At 38.3% G+C, this 16645-nt stretch overlaps 1 protein-coding gene across 2 annotated transcripts; it reads left to right on the top strand.

The window, feature by feature from the left end:
* The first annotated feature begins 3439 nt into the window (after positions 1–3439).
* CA7 (carbonic anhydrase 7) lies at positions 3440–14141 on the top strand. 2 transcript variants are annotated; one of them, XM_074881923.1, is made up of 7 exons: positions 3440–3501; positions 5517–5714; positions 8272–8390; positions 9913–10008; positions 10248–10310; positions 11930–12085; positions 12360–14141. In XM_074881923.1, the coding sequence occupies exons 1-7, from the start codon at positions 3462–3464 to the stop codon at positions 12480–12482; spliced, it is 795 nt and encodes a 264-aa protein (XP_074738024.1). In that variant the 5' UTR covers positions 3440–3461; the 3' UTR covers positions 12483–14141. The 2 variants fall into 2 exon arrangements, with proteins under 2 accessions (XP_074738024.1, XP_074738025.1); XM_074881924.1 differs by having other exon boundaries at positions 3443–3631.
* Positions 14142–16645: the final 2504 nt, after the last annotated feature.

The raw sequence follows: 16645 nt of genomic DNA, 5'->3' as shown, positions 1-16645 counted from the left end.
CACCAACTTGTTTATATTTACCTTGAAAAGTATTTTTGTGCAGTTTCTGGATTCATTATAAATTATTTTAATGCACACATAAAGAACAGATGTCACTTTAGTATAACTCCCAGTTGGAAACCGCCAGCATTAGTAATGGCAATGTAAGAAGAGAGATGAGCTGCCTGGATAAAGATACTCTTTCAAGAACCTGAGGTGTAGGCAAGGTCTGGAGTGATGAATGTTTTAACATTTAATCTACCCCTACCTATTGTACTTCAAAGGCTCTAGAGTGAGCAGCCTGTACCCAAACTGATTGTATTTCTGCCATATTTTTGTTATAGGCAATGACACATCAGACACACTCATATGCATTAAAGAAGGCACATGACACCTCGTTCAAATGTTTGCCATTATTAAAGATGCTCAGCAAAGATAATTGCCAAGTTACTTAAGCAAATACACTTAGGGTGCCGTTTAACCATTCACCTTGGAACCAAATAACTATTCTTTCATTTTACATCTCCTAAACTGCAGCTCTGCCCCTCTACAGTGATGCAGTAAGATATACCAAAAGCATTATCCTCAAGTGATGTAATCTCTTTGCGCGAATACCTCCCAATGACTCCAGATCTGTATTCTAGAGACAACTTGCCTTAGAGATTCAGAAATACAATTTCCTCAAACCTGCAAAGGTTAATATGTTCAATGTCTATTTGGCATTCTGATCTTACTTGGAGCTTTCTAACCATAATGGTTAGTTCTTATATAGCAATTTTAATAAAGGGAGCTCAGTTTCAATCATGAAGAAAATTATTCCATATAAAGGGATGGGAAAAACTGAAGCGTTTGTTGTTAGTTCAGTATCACAACATAGTGACAGGTTCAGAAGAAGAACCCGTGTATTTGTCCTAGGCTGCTGCTCTGTTCACTCATCATTACTGTCAAAGAGGAATAAAACCCTAAGTATGAAGACTGGGGAAGATGGAATTATTCTTTAAAGTAGCTTGAAACATTTCACTGTAGTGGATGGAATGATGTCTTCCTGTCATTCACTGCTAAGCAGACACTTTTGAGATGTAGTCAAAGCCCCTGAGAAATTTGTGGAAATCACGAGTACTTCACTTTTAGCTCAGCATTGGAGAAATCCACTGTTTAAGAAACTACTACTCTGTTCTTCTCACTTCCATAAGTTCAGGAGTGTGATGTAATTATCGTCGATTCAAGCTAGTAAAATTGAGATCAGAATTAGATTACTACCACAATTTTTGAAGTGATAAATGATCATTTGAGGATAGAATCAGTGAAAATCCATACTTAGAGGCAGCCAATATCAAGAGGCATCAGGGTTACAGAATAATGTGATGTTCATATAAGCAGCAGTATTACCCTAGCTTTAAGGAAAAGTTAATATTCTCCTCAAAAAGAAAGAAGGCTGATGGATGGGGGAGCACAATATACTGTCATATACACACTGGCTATCATTTATAGCTAAAGTTTTACTCAAGCTCTTTTTGTCTTTCCTCTCAGGTATTGTCATTCTCCTTTTTCACTTTTTCTAAATCCAACCATTTAAACCTCCATTTTATGGAGGCCACTTCCTGCCATGTCTTCATGTTCATGAGACTCTTGTCTCAGAGTTCTTCCTATGCCCTGCCTTTGTAGTCCACATCTGTAGACATCTATGTGTTTTTGAATGTGAGAAGATAAAAGCTAAAGTGATGAACAGTGTCAAATGCATGTAGGCATTGGGCCACTTCAATGGCACTGTGCTCTGAAAGCAAGATCAGAGCCTCAGTTTTCAAGTTTCTCTTGAAAACAGTTGTTCAGTAGTTTCTATCTTGCATACAGTTTTCCCCAATCTATAGTCTGCTTTTTTCACATAAAAAATTCCTCTTCCATTTCTTCTTTTCACTGGTAAGTTGGTATTTTTTGTACTTTTTCCCATGGTCTAGAACAGCTTTCCTGACTATTTGCATCTGACTGACTCTGTCTACATCTGGCTTCCCTGTCTACAAACACGGCACAGAGCCACACAAGAATGCAAACCAAAGCACCAGAACTTCTCACAGCTCATTTGTCCTACTAAGCAGCAAAGTATTGTAACCCAATGGCAGCACCGCTGTACTACTTCCAGTGCTGGAGTCACCGGGAGTGTATGTGTATAGACTATTTGGCCACAGACACACCTGCAGTGCCAGTGCCTGGTGTGTGTGTCAGGCCTAGGCAGAGACCTGAGTAGGTCATAGTAGTTTAACAGAAATAAATTGAGAAGTTGACCTGAGTAAGTCATTGTAGAACTACTCTGTGGACTCTTTTATAGCAGTTTACATCCTTTATTGAGTGATTTGGCTTGCATCAGTGAATCTCAAAGGGTTTATAGCTGAATCCTATGGAAAGCTTCTGAAAAAGGAAATTAATCTTACAAGGCAATACCACAATATAAAAGTTGCATAAAATGCTTTCATTGATTTTTTTCTTCCATTTTCTTGATTGCATAATAGAGAGATCCTATTTCTGTGTGCTATTGTTTTTGTGAAAATCAATATGTTTATAAAATGTAGCCTCAACAGACAGTGTTTCCTCAGATCTGACAAAATTATTTCCAAGGAGCCATTTTTCATGTCACAAAGATGTCTTAAGACATTTTACAGCTGCAGATTGGGTATCTCATTGTAGCCTCTTCATGGGTTTAGGAAGCTGCAGGCAACTACTGGATCATACCAGATAATGGAGGCTTCACAGATCAGCTCCTTTCTCTAGTCTGCTGTGTTCTATTCCCTAATATAACCACACTTTTATATTTGTCTTTTCACAAAGTTTCTTCAGTTACAAAGAAAAAACAAATCAGATTGCCAATTTATCATTAATTGATGTGATTTTTCCTTTGTTTAAAAGTAGCACAGGTAATTTTTTCTGAGATGAGAATGTTCTCCATCTCATCTAAGCACTGATTCTGAAGTTTTAATGACAAATCAGGTGAAAACATAGTAATTTTTTGCAGCTGGATAGAGTATTTAAGAAAAGAGAGACAATGATGTTTCTCCATACAGAACATAAAAGTGAGAAGGGCAATTCTCATTACAATCTGCAGGTGTTACTGTGCCCTGATGCTCAGAGCAGTTTACAGCATTTGCTTCCTTGTGGTGTAGGATGGGAAAATAGTACTACTTTTTCCTAAATTTGATCCCCATGCCACGTAGGCAGTCCTGGTTCCTCTCTAAGTCCCGGGACTTCAATTATCTCAGTCTTACATTTTCCTTCTCCTGTGCTGAGTTAGCAAATAGAGTGAGCAGCAGCAGGAGCAGCGAAACTGGGAGCAGAAGGAACGCGGGTGCTTTCCCTGCCCTGCAGGAATTGCTTTGCTTGCTCTGTATCTTTAAGGGGCTGACCCTATCCCACGGTGAGCCGTTATAAAGGCAGGTAAGCAGCAGTGCCCTGATCAAAGAGCTGAGAGCAGAGCAGGGTACAGCTCCCCTAAAATGACTGGCCACCACAGTTGGGGATATGGGCAGGATGACGGTAGGTTATAGCATTTCCGTGCTGCATCTCTCTCTGTCTTCCCCCACTCATTTTCTTTCTAGAACTGTTGCCTGAGCCCTGCAGAGCTGCCTGCATTTCGATGTCTGCAAGCATCAAGTATATACAGCAGGTAATTAATTACTTTATTGATAATAAATAGTACCCAGAAAGTGGCACCGAAAGATGCACAAACTTATGCCTGCTGCCTTTCATTGTTGTAATCAATGTTCCTAAACTGAGGGAAGCAGTACTGAGTGGTTTTTTTTAGGCTGCAGATATTACAGCTGGGTCCCTTTCCAAAAAGCTGTTATGAAGAGGATTAACTGTGTCTGTCTCTCCAAAAGCAGTTCTTTTAAGTAAAAAAGATTTAGTAGAGCAGTAATAGATCTTCTGATCTTGTGCAGCTGTGGAAATGTGATATCTAGGCTTCCATAGAAGTGAATAAAATAAGGTGTATGTTATATATTTCTAGAACATCAATAAATTGTACAGATCAGTATCAGAGATCTCTTATAGAACAATTTATGCTTTCTGATTTGACAGTTTTTAATTTAGTCATCCTTTTTTGCTTCCCACCTCCAAGAATGTGTGTCAGAGTGAGAGGATATGTGAAGCTACTGAAAGATTCCTACAATAGTGTTTTATAGCACCTGTATCCTTTCCAGAGAAGGATGGATGAGTGACTGATGTTGTCCAATAAGACAGTCTTTTGCATCACTTTCAGGACTCTCAATTTATCTTAGCTGCTGAGTGTCCAACAAGAGTCTTTTGTATAACCTTCAGGAGCCAGTCTCTCTCTTAACAGCAATTATTTTAGTTTCTGTGAGTTCAAAAGCAACTTTGAATACTAAGTGAAGCTGGTTAGGGCTAGTAGATAAGTGTTACATGTTTGGGGATATAGGTAGTAGTAATAAAGCCATGTATATTCTTATGAAGCTTATAAGAGACAAATCATATTGCTTAAGCTTGTGTAACAGTATTTAAATCTTAAATCTGCTTTATAGGTAGGCTGAGAAATGATATTATTTTTAAGTTTAGCTTTTCAGAAAATGTCAAAGACAAGTAAGAGTACAATGGATCACTGTTTTTGTTACATGAACTCAAAGGGGGTAAATACCTGTGCTTGATTTAAAAAAAAGTTTCCACTTGTGAAAGTATGTGAGACTAGCACAATTAAAAATGTGCTTCAGAATCTTAAAGTAAAATTCTTACTGTTAATACTTCATGAACATAAGCAGTAGAAGAATTTAATTGCTTCTTGCACTACCATACCAAAGTAGAACAAGAAGTTGTAAGAATAAGTAATTCTTTGATACAGATAAGGTTTTATTATCTCAAACAGCATAAGGCTGTTCCAGCTCTGGCAGCAGAGTGCTGTGTTATTAAATTGGTCTTCCTCCCCCCTATTGGGGTCAGGAAGTCCAAAAATGTTAATTATCACACTGTACCTTTCACTCAGGGTAGAGAGATACCATAATGGGCATGGGTGAAGAATGAAGCTGCCTCAAAGATTTACTGCAGTCATAAAATGGTTTTAAAAATAACTGCATAGTCAGTAGCTAAGAGATTGAGTCATCTGCATCTAATTTGAATCACTGGAGCTTCTACACTATCTTTCCCAGGAAGAATTAAATGCTGTTTCTTTGGGGGAGTGTATGTGTGCATGCAAGTGTGTTTACGCTTGCACCCACCTTGGAAGGTCTACAGATACCTTAGCAATGTAATTACAAACTCCGCAGAAAATTGGTGACACAAGTAACTGAAGATACGGCAGTCTGATGTGCTGTGATTTCCTCAGTGTATTTTGTATAAGATATTTGAATCTCCCATCTTGTTGCAGCCTGTTTGTGCTAATAAAAACATACCATCTCAGAATTTAAGTGGACTTCAGATACCAAACTTTCAAGTCACTCCTGATCAGCAAGCTTTACTTCAAGGATCATGAAAACCTGTAATGATTATTTTGTGTATAGTAAGAAGAAAATAATGGTGCTTTCCTTTCTTTCGTTTTGAAGGACCTTCAGAGTGGCACAGATCTTATCCCATTGCCCAAGGGAACCGCCAGTCACCTATTGATATAGTTTCTGCAAGAGCAGTTTATGACCCTAATCTGAAGCCACTTATTATCTCCTATGAATCATGTACATCTCTCAACATCTCCAACAATGGCCATTCAGTTATGGTTGAGTTTGAAGATACTGATGACAAGACAGGTGAGACTAATACACAGCCAACTAACTTGGAATACCATTTTGTGACTTAGTGAGGGAAACAATTAAGTACATCCTGTATAGGCTATTTTATATAATGTATAATTACAGTTTAGAACAAAGCATATGACCAGAGCCCTTCATATTTTTGTCTCTTTGAGCCTCACATTTCTTGTCTTCACTTGAGTCTGTCTAGCAATGCAATATTGCACAGCAGTAGTGTTTCTGCATTAGGAAAAGCTCTTGCATCAGGACAATCAAAAGTTTGTTTGCCGTGCTTCCCTTTTAAATGGGGATTGTCAGTTTGCTAGACAGGGAATACATGTATCTCCAGCACTCCTAGATCACATCAGCATGCAGAGTAGGTATGGACGCTCCTCACTGCCCTGTTTCTATGATCATCCAAATCAAAGATGCTAACAACATGCCAGCTCTGTCTGGCTCACTTCCCAGTTTCCATCCACAGGGGTAGGGAAGAGAAGATGATGAGCAGAGATCAGGTCATACAGCGTAGTCATCATAATCATAGCCACTACACCAAGTTGTATCTGGCCAGTCACTGTTACGTTGCATTGTTTTCCTGTTCCTCCCTGCCTCATAGCAGTTCAGTTTCTTCAGAAATTATAAAATCTTCAGCTAATTCTGAGTTGGTAGCAGCTTGTGGATGTTGGGCTATCCGCAGTTGTATGTTATTCTTGTCTCAGCTCTTGGCAGAGAATATAAATGCTTTAAATGATTGATTACTTCTGTTAATTCTACTTCCATGGTAGACCTTGCTTTTACATCTGGGGGGTAGGGGAAGAGCATTCAAATGGAGATGATTTAAGTAGCTGATAAATTGAAAGTGCATTTAAAAAAAAACCTTCTGAACAATTTTTAAACATATCAGCTGATTTCATCTTCCATTTGGTTGTGTTTATTGATTCTAGCTAAATAGGATATTCTAGATACTCAAAACAAGTTACTCTTTCTGTCCGTGCTGGTAAGCCTTTGAAAAAGGGCTTGGGGTTAAAACTCCAGCCATTTTCTTTTAAAATTTCTCTTCTGGAATGAAGAATTTAAAACTGCCCAAGTGAATGGTCAGGTTTTCAAGCATCTCTACTGAATTTAAAAAGAAGATTGGATGTGCATTTTCCAAAATCTTATTTCACAGATCCATTAAGCATGTAACTGTACAAAGAGCATTTGTAAAATATATCTGGAAGCATTATCTTAGCTTGCTAACTACTTTTGTGCAATTCTAAGCTGAACTATAACTATGTAACAGTGAACTTTATCCAGCTTTAAAAGTTTAAGATCATCATCTATTACTCTGCATTTAGAGATACAGACTCAGAGCACATGCAGGAATGAAGACCTCTGCCCTTTCTGCACTAAGCACATGCCTTGTTTTAATAACACTTTCAAGAAAGAAGACTGCTAGAAGTAGAAAACGTGGTTTAAAGTGTTTTTAGTTGTGTTGAAATAGATCTAGTGACTCACAGCTCTGCATAAATGGCACAACAGAATTTTGACAGCAACCCATCATAGCTAGATTTCTTAAAAATAATATTTGAGACAGGTGATGCATTCCATTGGTAAGTTCAAAAATCATACTAGGAGATACTTATATTCTTAATTAATACTAAAATATTTTCTTTGGCAAGGCCAGTTTCCTGCATAAAGGCCAGCTGGAACTATGCACATGTGGTAGGCAAGCCCCAGCTTTAGTTATTTAAATAAAATGTTATGGACTACACTGAGGGTAAGTCCTTTACAGATACTAAATGCAATTTTAGTTTTCTTAATATAAGACTTTGAGGTTTTCATGTCTGTTGGGCCAAATTTGATTTAGTGCCATATAAAGTTACAGGAGGATTACTGATGCTGTTGATCAAGTATCTTCTCTAGGTGGCATCTTAAACATTCATCTGGTCTTAAGTGTTATTTCTAAATGATATATGAAGGTTCTCTATAGCATTTCCTCACCATTATAAGGTGATTTGAGATTCTTTGTGGTGTCATGTAAAGTACAAGCTATTATATTACCTCTTTTATGGGATCAGGTATTTAAAGGAAACAATATATATATATAACCTTCACTGGAAGTAAAGATACTCTAAAGAGGAAATACTTAGCTGAATTGTCTACCTGATCTTCAAGGTATCTACTCTTTTGTACAAAATCTTGGGTAGCACTGTCAAATATTTTAGGTACATGAGTTTCAAATTGTGATTTATTTTTTTAATATTCAACTTCGATTTACTGTGTTTAACAGGAAAGGCAAAACCGTAACAATGGCTACCACATGTCAAATATAGTCTTTCAAAAAAGCTACAAAATTTTGTATAAGTAGCCACACAATGTTTTTAATTTAAATTTTTACATTAATTCAGGTGCTTTCAATTAAGAAATCCAACCCTTCTAAATGTCTGGATGATGAATCTCTTTCATATTGGCAAATGGGAGATGCTGATGTCTTTTTTTTCCACTATTGTGCCAACAGTAGCTACTTTTTACTAACAGGAAGCTAAAAAGCCAGAATACTTAAGCTTTTTCCCTTTTTTTTTCTTCTGCCTAGCAATCAGTGGTGGTCCCTTTGAGAATCCATTTCGGCTAAAGCAGTTTCACTTTCACTGGGGGACAAAGCACAGCCAGGGATCAGAGCACACAATTGATGGCAAATCTTTTCCCTGTGAGGTAATAATGTGTTTCTACAAATGGGATCAATTTATGAAAATGCTGTTGATGAATGACTGTCTGCAGTGGGGATTGTGTGTCCCTTAGGATTCTGATCACTTACTCACCATGGTTATGTCAGCACAGACTTTATAAGAATTAAACAACCCTGCTGGTGCTATCCATGGCTTAGAAATGGCTTCATCTGGGCGCTCTTGAGACAGTTCTGCAAAGCCAGGACCAGGCACAGGCCTTTCCCAGCATGATGTATCCCAAATACTATGGTAGCATAGCACCCTGGAGTCTACCAGTGAGTAGTGGAGCATAGTGATTCATGGAATGAAGGCCTATACCAGGGAAATTAGGTCACTGGTTAATGTCTGATTTGTTTCAAATTAAAGCTGTGTGGTGGGTTGACCCTGACTGGACACCAGGTGCCCACCAAAGCAGCTCTATCACTCCCTCTCCTCAACTGCATAGGGGAGAGAAAATGTAATGAAAGGCTTGTGGGTCGAGATAAAGGACAGGGAGAGATCACTCATCAGTTACCATCATGGGCAAAACAGACTCGAGTTGGGGAAGTTAGCTTAATTTATTAGCGATCAAATCAGAGTAGGATAATGAGAAATAAAACCAAATCTCAAAAAACTACTTTCCTTTCACCCTTCCCTTCTTCCAGGGCTTAACTTTACTCCTGATTTTTCTCTGCCTTCTCCCTGCCAGTGGTGCAGGGGAACAGGGAATGGGGGTTGCAGTCAGTTTATCACCCGTTGTTTCTGCTGCGCCTTTCTCCTCAGCACGAGGACTCCTCACACTCTTCCCCAGCTCCAGTGTGGGGTCCCTCCCACAGCAGACAGTACTCCATGAACTTCTCCAACATGAGTCCTTCCCATGGGCTACAGTTCTTCATGAACTGCTCCAGCGTGGGTCCCTCCCACGGGGTGCCATCCTTTGGGAACAGACTGCTCCAGTGTGGGTCCTCCACAAGTCCTGCCAGCAAACCTGCTCCACTGGGCTCCTCTTTCCATGGGTCCACAGGTCCTGACAGGAGCCTGCTCCAGCGTGGGCTTCCCATGGGGTCACAGACTCCTTTGTATCCCCCTGCTCCAGTGTGGGGTCCCCCCTGGGCTGCAGGTGGAGATCTGCTTCACTGTTAACCTCCATGGGTGCAGGGCACAGCTGCCTCACCATGGGCTGCAGGGGAATCTCTGCTCCAGCACCTGGAGCATCTCCTCCCCCTCCTTCACTGACCTTGGTGGCTGCAGAGTTGTTGCTCTCACATATTCTCACTGCTCTCTCCTGGCTACAGTTGTACAGGTTTTTTCCCCTCTTCTTAAGTATGTTATCCCAGAGGTGCTACCACCATCACTGATTGGCTTGGCCTTGGCCAGTGGTGAGTCCATTTTGGAGTCAGCTGGCATTAGATCTATCAGACCTTCATTCTGTTATGAACGACTAGTAGTGCCTGTTAACATGAGACAACCTATGTTCACAGCTTCTATCACTAATTTGTTTAGTTCTTATTTGTTATTTTTCTCTAAAGCTCCACTTAGTTCACTGGAATGCCAGAAAATATGCAACATTTGGAGAAGCAGCAGCAGCTCCAGATGGCTTGGCAGTAGTTGGTGTTTTCTTGGAGGTAAGAATCACAAAAATAGCAAGTTTACATGATGAAAAGCATTATGCTGTCAAGTGTTTGAGAACCAAGCCACACATTTAAGTGCTTAAGGAAAACAGATGACTTATTGGAAGCAGTAACTCATAGCAAATTGCTGTTAAACTTACTTTAGGAATGTTGAGATTCAGATAAGAAACCAACACCTATTCAAAGCATAATTATAGCCATTCTTATTTAACCTGTCTATTCCATTATTTTAGATTGGGAAAGAACATGCCAATATGAACAGACTCACTGATGCTTTGTACATGGTAAAATTTAAAGTAAGTTTTAAGCTCTTTAAATGTAATTTTCTGGGATATTCTTTATAAATCAAGCTCATGATTGAGACAAAATGGAAAATCACCCACCACAAATCCTCCCATCATTAGAACGTCACTGTAGTTGTATTCTCCTCTTCCCTGCCAAAGTTCATCTTATTTGGAATAAAATCATAGAATAGAATGGTGTTGGAGGGGACCTTAAAGATCATCTAGCTGCAACCCCCCTGCCATGGGCAGGGACACCTTCCACCAGACCAAACCCCCATCCAACCTGGCCTTGAACACTTCTGGGGAGAGGGCACCCACAATTTCTCTGGGCAACCTGTTCCAGTGCCTCATCACTTTTTTGCCTAATCTCAGGTGCTTCCCAAGGCTACATTAACCCCACTGGTCAGTCAGAGGTTCTACCTTTCCAAGAGTATCTAAAATCAAAAGCTCAACGACCCTTTAGGCTTAGCTCTTACACCCAGCAAAATAATCCTTTCCATTGAGCCTAGCCTTGAAAAAGTCAAAGCTGGCTGTCTACTGCTGCAAAGCTCTGTCAGGGGACAATCTTAATGAGGTCCTGAGCTAGTCTGTTCGTACAGTGATACCTGAAGGTGGTCTTTAACCAGCTGTATCTGGGAGTTTTGCTGAAGATTGATATCTCCTGCACTTTCTCAAGTGCAGACTGATTTAGACCACTACAAATGTTATCCTTCCTGGCTTTACATGAGGTCAATGCAATCTATAACATGTATAAGTTCTAATATGTAAAATAAAATATCTAATACTTGAATGGGCATATTATTTCTTGCTCCTCTGTATACAATTGTGAAGAACAGGAAATGAAGGCAGTTACACAGCAATATGTAGGCCACAAACACTAAATGATACTTTGATGTTTAAGTGATTTCTTCCACTTGCAGGAAAGAGTTACCCCTCAGTTGTAGTCATGGGAGGTCTGCAGGTTTGCCAGTGGTGATAAGCTGCTCGTTCTGTTCCTTGAGCAATTTTACAGACAACTAGACAGTGCTTTCTGAGTGACTAAATACCTTTCAGATATTCCTGCAGGCTGTAAAATCTTGCCCTAGACTGTGGTAGTTAAGGCGATCACTACTTTATGAAGCACCTCCTTCTGTTTCTACTGGGCTTTTGGTTGATCCACCTTTCTCTAAAATTAGACTTAAACATTTGATTTTTAAGACTAATATTTGTCATAGCAGACAATGACTGGGGCCAAGTTTTCCATAATTTAAATCTTCTATTGAACTAGATGAGAAGCATAGAAAATAGCAAGTAATGAGACAAGGAATTCTGCAATGATACTGTCTATAGCTCACACTGAACACTATACAGAGAATATACTTCCTGCATTATTTTTAGACCTTTTGTGACAAGAGATGAACTTTGGTAGAGGCAATGGGGCAAGAACTCAAAGTCCAGTAAGCCAGCAGCAGGCATCCACTTGCCATGCTACTCTTGAATAACAGTTGTTATAAGTCAGCCAAACCTTTATAGACTTTTCCTTTCCCCTACTTTTTAATATTACTTTAGTATTTTTTCCTCTTTCAAAGAGTTCTCTAACCTGTACTTAAAAGTAAAAATAGAGTTCAAGTATCTTTTTTTTTTTTTCCCAGGGAACAAAAGCTCAATTTAGAAGCTTCAATCCCAAATGTCTCCTGCCTTTGAGCCTAGATTATTGGACATACCTTGGTTCTTTGACAACACCACCTCTTAATGAGAGTGTAACATGGATAGTGCTGAAAGAACCCATCAGAATTTCTGAGAAACAGGTAAACTTTTGATATTCTCCTAGTTCTTGTAGGATTCAACACTGGATAAACAGGCAGTGACTGTTTTGATTTGCAATGGGGCTAAGTTAAAAGACCATTAGCCTGTTCAATAATCAGGGCTTCTGTTTTTTCTGCTAATGCTCTCTAGGATCTTTGCTTGAACCCATTCTGTGAACAGATTAAAATGTACTGAATACTCTCCTTTGGTCCTTTATTAAAAACATTAATATTGATTGTCCCCTTAAGCAGTAAATTATTTCACCTGAATTTACAGATGGAGAAATTCCGCATGCTCCTTTTCACCAGTGAGGAAGACCAGAGGATCCAAATGGTGAATAACTTTCGCCCCCCTCAGCCTCTTAAGGGGAGAGTAGTTCGAGCTTCCTTCAAGGCCTGAAGAAAACTGATAATGGCCCTGAGATATCCAAGAGCTTCCACATCTGAGATGCTATAAACAGGAACTCTGGTCTTCAGATCACTCATGGAACACACAAGATAGACATTTCCATGAACACTCTACGTGGAAGGGGACAACCTTCTGGATTTATATTTTATTTGAATTGCTCATTCTTTTGAGAAATGGGATCTTTTTAACTAGCACTTTTTAATATAAGGGATAGTTGAGTAAACCAGAGTGTTCTCCAAGACCCAAAACTCTAAAAATTAAGATTAAATTAAAATCCCACTTATTATAAAATGGGAAATTATGTAATGATCTACTAATACTGATGGCTACAACTTCTAATTGTCTCATTTAATATGTGATGAAACAGTCAAGAATTTTGGACAGATTGGACTTAAATTTTCCTTACTGATCTTTTTGTTAGCATTTGCTGATCTCTGCCTGATTTAAAGACTGCTTTCACTGTATTGCTGTCTGACACGTACAGTGCACGCTAGTAGCACTAGAAAAAAGTTCTTTACTCACCTCAAGTAGGCACTGGTATGAAAATGTCATATATATTTTAAAATTACTGTTCTAAGATGCTATTTTATAACTAATTTAAAATAACAATGTAAATGCTGTGTTTAAAAGCAGACCATTTTATTGCACAGTGTTGTTCAGACATATGTTGTTTTACCCCATGCAGCATACAATGCCCTTGTCAGTTTGTTGAAAAGAAGATCTATAGCAATTCAGGTGTGTGGTTTGTGGTTCTCAATTGCTCAAATTCTACCTCAGTTAAGTGATTTGCTCTGCAATACAACCTTCTTCATCGTCTGCCCTAGAGAAAGTAGGTGTTTTGTTTAGTTTGGGGACCTAACATGGGTAGACCTTGACTGCACTGAATGTGCACTGCTGCACAAATCATCCCCTCACTATGGCAGTCTGTCAGGGATACTCCCTGCAGATACAAGGTTCAATCAGTCCTGGGTCCTTTTACCTCTTCAAAAGAAAGTTGCTTTAGAAAAGCCATGTGTTAGTATTAATGATTCTGCAGCTTACTGACAAAATTCACACTTATGTCTCTGGTACTTAATACAGGGATGTTATCTGTAACTACCCACAGTCTATTTTCAGTTTCTTTAATTCTGGGCTTCAAATGTTCTACTTCATCTGTATAGTTCAGACAAATTGCTGATGCTTATCGATTTTCATCAGCTTAGAGAAATCAAAGATGTACAATGTAAAGGAAAGCAGGAGGAGGAAAGGAGAACAGCTACCGTGGGCTGTTCTCCTTTTTCAGAAGGGGAGAGAGACACTAGGTGTGAAGGACAGTACCAGAAATGGAAGACTAAAATTCTAGACCTAATTCTTCTATGGTTTTTCTGGTACCCTAACCTAAAACTTTCCATTCCTCAGTTTCCTCTTATATAAAAAGAGAATAACACTGACCTACCTCACAGGGATGTTGTGAGGGCTAATTCAGCATTGTTTTAGATGTGAGATTCTTATGCAGTGGATGCTAAAGGAAACAGAAAATCATTACAAAATGCAATGGTTTTAGCTATTATGAATGTAACTTTGCTAGTAATGCAAACTGGTATTGCAGAAAATCTATTTAATGTATCTTAATTTCTTTAAGAAATGAAATAAATGAGACTTTAAAATGAAGTGTGCATATCTTCATCCTTTATTTTGAGTACCTCACGCTATGTGCAGCAGTGTTTTTCTTGGACTTTCATTAACAGAAGTGCTGTTTGATATCTTCAACTGATACATCTACTTTGGATCAAGGAATGCTTTGTTTACCTTCAGTTTCATAGAAACCTTGATTATGCTATAGTAGAATAATCTAAGTACAAATGAGTTCATCTTCCCAAGTTTCTGGGCTTTTTTTTTTAGTTTCTAGAAAGCCTACCTCTGTTTAAAAACTCTTTTTAGTCTATTTTACAATTCTTCCCATCTTTTGGAACTAGCAGTTTCTCCTTCAGCTTAATCCTTTCACTCAAATTCTGACATATTTTGTGCATCTGGAATGATTTCTTGTCCAGTCAGAGTTAAATTATTGTTGTCATGAATCTTATGTCCTTGTTAAAACCTACATGGAGAGATTAATTTTAAAATGTAAAAAGTTTGATAACCCAAATACATTTTATTAGGGGTAAACTAAAATATTCTCCTGTTTACAGTTTAACCAGTATTACTTACCATATATAGCTTAATAAAGCTACCTAAGTACTGCTGCCTTGGCATTGGTACACACTTTTGCAGAGACAGTTACTGATTGATATTTTCTGTTTTCTCTCATTCTAGGCATATAATTAGGTTTCTGCTCACTCAGTCTCTCATAAAGGTAAAATTTTGTATACCAAAATTACTAATAAAATTTAAATCTTATTTATCCACAGAATGTGTCCATTCTGTGACCTTGAACACAGTACTTAAGCTTCTTTAAGGGTGGTTTACTCATGAACAACAGAAGGATAATGTTTAGCTTACAAGGTTATTGTAAAAGCTTAGCTATTGTAAAGAGCTTTAAATGCTGAATCACCCAAGGTGTTCAGTTTCTGGGAGCAACCGAACTATACCTTCCTTCAGAAATAAATTACCTTATTTACAGCTTTTTCCAGTTGTTAAAGAACATGATCTATTTTTATAGTGGTGAAGCAAAATATCAAAGGAAGCCTTTTATATTCTTTGTTTATTGAAACCCTGGTTTTAAAGCTATAAACTAGTTTCTACAATTTAATGCACTTCATTTATTTTGAGGTTATAAAAGCAAACTGCAAGAAGAAATATATTATCTGAAATAATGAATTTTATTGTATAGTCAGTGAATAATGCAGTCAGTATGATGAAGGCATAGTATTTGGTTAGACTGAGCTTTGCTGTACTGTCTTGTCCCTGCAACTGAAAGCATAGTCCACCAGGAAAACATACCAAAAATAGTAACAATAAAACTGATTGTTCCCCCCCCCCAAAAAAATAAAATCACCAATCTAAGTTATTTTTCAGTACTGATCCTCATTTAGCAAAGTTCTAGTAATAATATTCTGGGGTACAAGGAACCATGTTCATTTGTATTCCTTATACAGATTCTGGACTTGTTAATGTATTGGTTGAAATATAGTCAACTTGAGAGTCTTATGGCAAGAACTCCTTTATTTCTTTTACCAGCATTATTTTATCTTGTTATTCATGAGGATCACCAAGCCTAAGGACTGTATGCTGTATTTATAATATGCTCTGAGACCCTCAGAAGATACTAACTATAACAGTACAAACTTCTATTATTTAATAATTCCCTTTCTGAACTGAGCTACATTTTGGTGCTTGCATATATAGACATGACCATAAATTTACAAAGTGCTGTGTTTTGTAAGACTGTAGGAATCAAGCTACTCTTACCAGTTTGCTTCTCTGAACTCCCAACAGTGTTCTAGATAGTGCCTCTAGTACAAATGTCCCCCTCAAATGCAATTCATAGGGCTAAATACCTGTGCTATGCATCAGTGCTTTCTGAGGATTTGCATTTCATTTTCTGTTTCCCTTCTGAAACGTCTTCCTCTGCACACAAACATTATTCAGCAAAGCTCCTCCATCAAGGTCATTCAAATTCTAGAACATGTGCTATCCTTATCTTCTACCAACTATGTTGAAGGAAAAATAGCAGTTGAATCTAACTACTCCAGCAAGACTTAGCTTAACTTGTAATAGGATCACAGTTGTCTTGCCTGAGAGAACACGAGGCCTCGTATTCAGGACAGTGACTGAAATTTCAGAGCTGTAACAGCTAGACTCAAAATGCCATCTAGTGGCTGGCTGTTTCCATTTCTTACTACAACGCTTGAAACGATTTTTAAGGCCAATTCAGTCAAAATATGCCAGATGAGACAATTTAGCTTTGACAATAATTATTTTCAAAGGTATGGGTGAGTGTAATTGACATTCCTGTGCTGGCTCTACATACACAGCCCTTGAAACTCCTTTATCAGATAAAAATCTATCTTACAAAAGAACTCCATAAATCAGTTACAAGTTTTTGTTCCTCTTTTTACTGATAGAGTGGAGATATCCTCTGCCTGGTAAACCACACACTATCTCAACTTTAACTTTTCAACTTTAATAGCTATAGTTAATGTTCAGCTTAAGGTTTGTTTCCTCCCATCTTCTGC

Source organism: Strix uralensis, chromosome 12 (assembly GCF_047716275.1).
Source record: "Strix uralensis isolate ZFMK-TIS-50842 chromosome 12, bStrUra1, whole genome shotgun sequence".
In the NCBI taxonomy this organism is placed as follows: domain Eukaryota; kingdom Metazoa; phylum Chordata; class Aves; order Strigiformes; family Strigidae; genus Strix; species Strix uralensis.
Note: the sequence above shows the minus strand (reverse complement) of the source record. Positions and strands in the feature narration are given on the sequence as shown.